Raw genomic sequence first — 8,150 nt, forward strand, 5'->3', positions numbered from 1 at the left:
GCCACAAAAGCCTTTCACAAGGAGGTCAGACCTCCTAACCAGCACTACTTATCTCTATACCGTACATGTATGCCTGTTAAATGAGCATCCATTTTAAAAATTCTAATGAGCATTAACTGATGTTGCAAGTCAATCGACCAAGATCTTACTTTGCTATTAACGCACTTTTTGTTTCTTTGGACAGCCACCACCATTCCCATGTGATGTATGAAATTTCACGGGAAGCAGTTTTCATGCAACGAGAGGTCAGAAGGCCACCTCCATGCCTGGCAGAGATCCGCCTTGCTTTTCTGACCTCCAAGCAGCAATGCTAACGCACGCCAACCGGCCCCGTGCTTTTGTGCTTCCCATCTGTGAAAGCTCTTACGTGCCTTTTCGTGTGCATGCTAACCTTGGAATTAGTGCCCAAACGTGACCGACAATCTCTGCAGAAACAAGCATTTAGGGCACACGCTGGCAGTTTTCTTCAAGGGAAGAAGAATCCAGAACATTAGGAAAGAGGCTCAGATAAAACAAAATGTCTTATTAAGAGTGGACCCAATAAAGCTTGTTTTCCCTGGGGATTTCTGCTGGTGTCCCCTAGCCCTTTCCCCGTCCCAACTCTACTCCCACGTCTTCTGAGCAGACACCAGGAAGAGACGGCATTTACGTGGGCTAACGAGAGCTGGACCCACCTGCCCCAGACCCACATACCGACTGTCCTGCTGCCTGGTACTGACCTGCACGCTGGCAAGCTCTGCCTGTCTCTCCTCCAGGCAGGACCTTCACTTGGCCTTTCTCTCTTTTGCTTTTCACCAAAAAAAAAAAAAGAAATTATAACTAGCCCTTTTTTTTTTACAAATATGGCGGAAAGTAGCCACCAGCTTTCTAAGTTATTGGGGTCGATTGCCTAACAGAGCGATCACACAAGCTTCATTTCCTTAAGAAATCAAGCTAAAAACAATACTTGGCCAGTAAAAGTAAACACCATGTGTTAGTATACACCACTGCAAATACCAGGGCCACAAAGGTGGTAGAGATGCCTTTTTTTTGTATAATTGTAAGCATCTTTCATAGGAGCATCCTTCATAGGAGGAGAGGCCGAGAGAGCTGGGGCCGTTCAGCCTGGAGAAGAGATGGCTCAGGGAGATCTCATCCGTGTGTTTAAGTACCTGCTGGGAGGGAGTGAGGACGAGGGAGCCAGACTCTTCTCTGGACAAGAGGCAATGGGCACAAGTTAAACCACATGAAATTCCACCTCAACACAAGGAAGCGCTTTTTTACTGAGAGCGGTCAAACGCTGGGACAGGTCACCCAGAGAGGTTGCAGAGTCTCCGTCTGCGGAGATGCTCAAACTCTGACCGGACACGGTCCTGGGCAACCTGCTCCGGCTGACCCTGCCTGAGCAGGGGGTGTTGGACTAGATGATCTCAGGAGGTCCCTGCCGAACTAAACAATGCTGTGATTCCGCCAAACACCATACCATGCAAGCAATAATTACCCTATACATAATATGAAACAGATGGAAGAAAATAAAAACACCGAAAATCTGGTACAATCCCACATCTTCAGTAGCTTGGAGGTCACGAAAACTGAAACGTTGTGTACTAAGCCCCGTAATCGCAGAGACTGACAGCACCGCCTCATTTCAAGGAACTTCTATTTTCAATCCACTTGCCTAGGTGCTTCTGCTGTCCTGTTTTAGGACAAGTGGAAAATATGGAGTCACTCTGCAGCCCAAGTGTTCAGAAAATAAAGCAATGATTTGCTTTTGGGAAAGGTTGTTTTAAAAGATAACATACAGAATCATCTTAGAGAAAGAGACAGAAGAGTACTGAAAAGGAAAACTTTCCTGTACGGCATTTAGTGGAAGTGAAATGAAAGTTGTTAGAAACAGTCCTAATTTAACAAAACATACCTATAGAGTCTGTTTGTGCACAATTTCTGCATAAAGATGAAACAGCAAGATTTGATGGTTCTGCAGCAGTGGTAAAAAGACAAAACAACACACATTTTTATGCCACAGAACAATGCCCACTTGTGGTTTCAGTTACTTTGACATTAATAAACTAATATAAAGTAATTATAACTCAGGGTCCTTTGACACGATATTGCAAGAGAAGAACAGATCAGCTTTTCATCTCCAATTCCCGACTTTATTTGTTGTAATTAGCACTCATACGCAGAGAGGAATCAAGACTGGGGTCAAATCCTGTTCCCAGAGGAGGATCCTCCCACTTAGAAGTGAATATCTCCCCACAAGACTTGAGGCGCAGCACAGGAGGCTGAACGCTGCTCAAGATGTGGGACGGACCTTCCCTGGTTACTATGGGCACTGCTACAGAACAGCAATCCGCATTCGGGTGGGAAAAACATTTTTCTATTTTTTGATCGTTTACAATTATCCAGAGGACAGCAGAATTCTCTGCAATACACAGATTTTCACCTCCGTAACATGGAATTTACTGCATAGTAAGCGGCACATGGGAAAGAGGTGCAGATAAATAATGTACTTTTTGTTATATGCAGAAGGAAATAACAGCCATATATTCCATATATGACCTTGTAGCAGGGATTATGTAGAGGCAGAATACTCATTTCTTCTCATAAAAAGCACATTATCTATTCCTTTTTGGTAACAAACCTCCTTGCAGGCACTTTTTTCCCCACTTACATTGAGCTGTGCATAAAGAGTATCATCATCATCATCATCATCGGTTCGTTTGAAATCTCAGCAAACAGCATCCTGCTATGGTTCCTGAGTTTCCTTCCAGGGAATGTAACTGTTGTCACTACATTTGCTTCCAGAAAACACATCCTGTATCTAGTAGGTCAAGAACAGAAATCCACCCGAGTCCAAAGATGCAAGATCATTCCAACTGGACTGTTCCATTCCCCATTTGTAGTCCCATTTTCTTCCCCCATAAATAGTGCACTTTTAAAAAATTTTATTTCTCAGAAGCTGCAAAATACTGTCTCTACACAACGTTTAATAAGTACAGTCTCATGTACTCAGAATCATTTTTCAATCCCTACACGCATTCAAAAGAATTTTAAAAGATTATTTATTAGTCCATTAATACATAATTAAAACTCAGGACCAAAACTTTAATTGACTGGCTCTCGCTTTCAGTATTAGTAATGGACCGCCAGTGTCCTCCTCCTCAAGTTAGCAAGATTCTTGCACGCGATTATTAAGCAACAAGAACACGTCTGTGAAAATACTGCATGGTGCTTTACATTGTTCTCCAGTTCAAAAGCGATTTCATTAATTACCTCTTATCAAATCAGAACTTGACTCCTAGTAAGACTACTGAATCTTAAATCTTCTGCTCTCTCTCAGTCTAAAAGAAGGAAAAAATCTGACTTTTTAAGAAGTTGTGTAGTGAAATAAGGATGATGTGGTGGTGATGGACTTTTTCCACCACCAATGCTTTATCCGAGTTCGCAGAGTATCACTTGAGGCTAAACAGCAAAGCCACTGGTTCACAGTCCTCATTCATGGCTGAAAAGATGCTCTTGATTTCAGCAGGCACAGGCGCAGATGTAGGAAGAAGACGGAGTGCAAGTCACCTCCCCTCTCTGTTTTGTCTACATCTGAGTCTTTGTAACCCAAGGATTTTCCTTCCCTTCCATTAGAGGGGTTTGTTCTTCTCATGATCCACTTTCAAATCCCCCCTCCCAGCTGAGCACAGCTCTCATGGGAGCCAATCCATACTCCAGGGAACTGGAACTCCTTGGGAAACTATTTTATTAAGGTTCAAGGTTTGGTAAAAACAAGTTTCAAAAATCAGACGCTATACTGTAAAGGCAACATCTTGCTCCAACTAAATAGCTTACTGCTGACATTAAAACAGCTGTATGGCTGCACAGAAATTATCCATTTTAAACAGTATTTTTTAAACCACAAATTAGCATAAATGTCAAGGCCTCTACGTCTTGTGGCACTGCAAAGTGAATTCGTCAAATCCACAGGACTGCACCTATTTTTGTTCAGTGCTCTTCCTCCTGCTCTCGCCGGGGCCGATCAGCCGCAGCGGCAGCGGCCCGCCCGGCCCCGCGGTGCTGCGGGAGGCGCCGGGCCGGGCCAGGCCGCCCGCCCCGCGGCCTGCCCGGGCCAGGGGCGGGGACCCCGCCGGGGGCAGCGCCAGCCCCGCGCCCCCCGCCAGGACGGGACGCGCCCCGCAGGGTCCGGGTCAGCACCCGCGCCGGCCGCCCGCGCTCCCCTTCCAAAAGGTACCGCCGGCCGCTGCCCCGGGTCTCCCCCGCCGCCCCAGCCCCCCCGCCCCGCCCCGGGCCCGCCGTGAGGGCCCGGGGAGGAGGGGACCCGCCGCCGGCGGCCGATCGAGGAGACAGAGCCGAGGGCCGCGGGCAGGCGGCCCCGCCACAGGCCCGAGCCGCCCCCGCGGCCTCGCCCCGCCGGCTCCGCCGCACCCCCCGGCGCGGCCCTGCCCGCCCGTCAGCCGCAGCGGGGCCGCGGCGCGGTGCCCCCGCCCGGCGGGCGGCCAAGATGGTCGCGGGGCGGCGTCGCTCACCTCCTCGGCCTGCTTGCGCAGCGCCTTCTCCCGCTCGTACTGCGTGAGGAGCTGCTCGTTGTCCTCCCGCAGCAGCTCCAGCTCCACCTCGTGCTCCTGGTTGTCGGTGAGCACCGAGTCCAGGTTCTCCAGCACCGTCACCACCAGCGGCATCAGCTCCTTCACCACCTCCTCGTCGTAGCAGTGGATCAGCCGCTCGAACTCGCGGTAGATGCTGTTGGCGAGGCCCGAGACCCGCTCCGACATCACCGACCCCGAGCAGTAGTCGTCGCCCGGGTACCCCCCCACGCCGCCATCGTCCAGCTGGATCTCCAGCATCCTGCCGGCCGACAGCCACCCGCTCCGCTCCGCTCCGCGCTGCCGAGGCCGCCGCCGCCGCCAGGCTCTGCCCGCCCCCGCCCCGCCCGCCGCGTCACGGGCCGCGGGGCCCGGCCGGGGCGGAGCGCGGCGGCGCCGCCCCGGGAGCCCGGAGCCGCCCCCGGACGGTGGGCGAGGGCCGAGAGGACGGGCCGCGGGGCGGGCGCGCCGTTCCCCGCGCGGGCATCCGTGGCCGAGCAGAGGGAGCAGCTCCCAGCACATCAACGCTTTCCCCGCTGGGGGGACGCCAGCCGCCCCCGCGAACAGCGCCTGCCCGGCCGAGCCATCCCCCACGCCTGGCACACGCCGCCCTGCTGTGGGGGTGCACTGAGGTCAAACCCACGCGCGGCCAGCTTCGTCCCCGAGCCCTACGGCCGGGCAAAGGATGGCGGTGAAGCGTCAGCTGCACAGAGGGGCTCTGCACGACGCAGGAGATGGTCACGCGTGACACCCCAGCGCTGCAGAGCGTCTCGCAGCAGAGGCAGCGGGAGCACGGACCAAATCCAGTGCCCTGACGCAGGCTGCGAATCACGCTGCGTGCTGGAAAGCCATCTTCCCAGGGACCCACGGTCAAGACTCAGCAAATCTAGCTCTGTGCTTCGGTCCGTTCGGTTCATCCTAACGGAAATCCAAACCCAAGTCTCCACTTCCTCATCTGGACCCCAAAACCAAAGGATTTAGGGAAAATAAGTTGGCCCAGGCCTGGATATGTTAACAAGCTACAAACTGGAGAGGCCTTCGAAGTAAATGGTTCGAAGGTCACAGATGAGTCAATTCTTTCCTATTCACACTCTCAAATTCTCCATCATCTAACAAAAACGTAAGAAGCGTTATCTAAACTGGATGTTGTTCGATCTGAGGCCTGATCTAGAAGGACTCTTGTTTGAGGGAGGGGTCAACTTCCAGCCAGAACCTAATTTTGCAGCCCAATTATTAATGCAAAACCTCCAAACACCTTCAGACTTCAGACGCAGTCTCTTCCTAGTATCTATGAAAATCAGGGCATTCCTTCGCTCCATACATGTTAGTTGTTTCACTTTAGTTACTCAATTTTATTTCCAAGGTAAGGCAGCTACAGTTCTACAGTGAAAGGAGACAAGGACCTCTTCGGGCAGGGATGAATTGACAGGTAAAACCAGAGGTCAAAACTGGCCATCTGAAGTCCTAAAAAAAATCCAGCACCTGAGCCCTTGAAAGTAGCAGCACAACCCCAGAACGTCATCAATAGGTTTCTGTGAGCAGCAGCGCGCTCCCAGATAAGGGAGGCAGACTCCAGCGTATATTACAAAAGGCAAATTGGTACATATGATATTCATTTATGTAATACGTTTGTACAGCATCTAACACGGGGGTGGAAATGGGAAATAATGCTCCAAAATGCCTATGGTATCAGCATCCCCCAGTTCTCACTGCTGTGACGAGAACGTTTCATTACATTGTTATTCATCTCGATGCCCTTTTGCAAAATATCCTTGTGAATAACCTACTTGTGAGGGATATTGCTTTTCATGTTCTTAGCTGAGAAAGTAGAGAGATTCTGAAATATCAAGGACATACTTTACTATTCTTAACAAAGAAAAGGCAAATAAATGTATATATCTGAAATTCAAAAGCTTCTCATTTAGGCGTTCTAATTAGAAATAAAAATGGTTTACAAGCTAGGTAAGTGATTTGCATCATTGGAAGAAATAAGCATAGGCAAATGAGTAAAAGAGATTTATTCATTAGCCAAGCTGTTACTGCCTTCAAAAAAAAAATCTAGCCCTAAAAAAGATTTTATTGTATGCAAAATAACTGTCTAATTACCTTATGATCAGAAATATTCAAATAAAGTATCTCTAAAGTTCTTGGAAGGATTATTTCTTTCCACTTTCAGGGGATTTCCAACTAATTGAAATTTAAGTTTAAATTAAAATTGTTGGAGATTCATGATGATTGTTGCCATTTCTAATTTTCTAAACAAAGTATTTCAAAGTTACAGGGCAAATTTATGCGTAGAAAATATGACCAAATCATTCTTCGAGAGTTAAACTTGCCTTTGTAGCACCCTGAATTCCACCTCTCTGGTGCTCAACCGCCTTTCGCCAGTGTTCACTTTTGTTTCTTTTAGGGATGCAGAACAGCCCCTGAGAACTCGTCAGCCAGGAAGAACGAATGGCCAAACCGATATTGCAGTAAGATTTCAGATGTCAGGGATGCATTTTTTCGTCACTGAGGCAACACTTCAGCCTGAGCCTAACGAAGGACTTCATGCTAATTGTGCTCATTTGTGTTAGTTGCATGTATATTAACACCCAGGAAACTACAGTGGGGTTACATTTCAGGTGCCATTCATCCAAGTCCAGTCTTAATTTTTCTTCCTCAGATCTCTACAAGTCAAGAATAGACTTGTAGGAAAAAAACCCAATTATTGGACAACTTAGGTGTTTAGGTTCTTGGAACGTACACATTTTACTGTCCCTTTATAGTTACAGAGCTTTTCCTGAAGAATCAATTCATATTTTGTACAGTGTTTTAAAAACAATTTTAAAAATTAAAAGAAAAATGGCCAAAGAGAGGCTAAGAGAACTATACAGCCCATTCACTGTAAGGAAACATTTTCAGTTTGGGGGGTAAAAGGAGGAGACCGAACAACTGCATAAATTAATAGCTTAAAATCAGAAAGAGGTTTTCAGATTTTGTATTGTTATTAAAGGCTGAAAAACTCAGATAAAAAAGACACCTGTTTTACAACACCATTGAAATCTGCATTTTGCAATACAGCTGTGTTTAGACTAAAACAAGATAATTTAACAAGTCTGGTTTTGTATGCAAGCAATACTTTACAGCAATAAAGAGTTGTTGGTATCTTTCTAGCTGCCTTGAAATAGTTTACATCACTGGAGTCCCAAATACTGGATTTTATTGAACAAGCCAAAGTATATATAGTCTTTCTCAATTTCAGGTGGGCAAGGCTACAACAAATAGTGTAAACACCATGACAAAAAAAGGGATATGCCCCAAAGTTACATATGATTGTGTTATTCAGAGGAAAATTCAATGGTTCAATCACCTAGAATATCATCCCAGATATTAGTGGTTGTGATAAAATCTGCGTGATAGAAAACAACGTGGAACATTTTGCTCACAGATGAACTGAGACACCCACTTCCATTTCTACAGAAGTATTATAAAAGAAGTTTCCCTATCTAAGAACACCAAATAAGCATAACCAGTGTAACCTTCTGATTCTGGTGACTCATATTGTCCTCTAAACACGGAAAAATTATGCTTAATTTG

The 8,150-nt window shown here is 47.3% G+C and overlaps 1 protein-coding gene across 3 annotated transcripts in view; it reads right to left on the bottom strand.

Annotated features, from left to right (window-relative positions):
• MAPK8IP3 (mitogen-activated protein kinase 8 interacting protein 3) overlaps nt 1-4,883 on the bottom strand; it is a 72,484-nt gene extending 67,601 nt beyond the window's left edge. For all 3 annotated transcript variants that reach the window (XM_075165661.1, XM_075165662.1, XM_075165660.1), the window contains exon 1: nt 4,515-4,883. In XM_075165661.1, coding sequence (XP_075021762.1) covers nt 4,515-4,832 — 318 coding nt within the window. In that variant the 5' untranslated portion in view covers nt 4,833-4,883. The remainder of the gene's footprint in view (nt 1-4,514) is intronic.
• Between the last annotated feature and the right edge of the window lie 3,267 nt (nt 4,884-8,150).

Source organism: Calonectris borealis, chromosome 16, assembly GCF_964195595.1.
Source record: "Calonectris borealis chromosome 16, bCalBor7.hap1.2, whole genome shotgun sequence".
In the NCBI taxonomy this organism is placed as follows: Eukaryota; Metazoa; Chordata; class Aves; order Procellariiformes; family Procellariidae; genus Calonectris; species Calonectris borealis.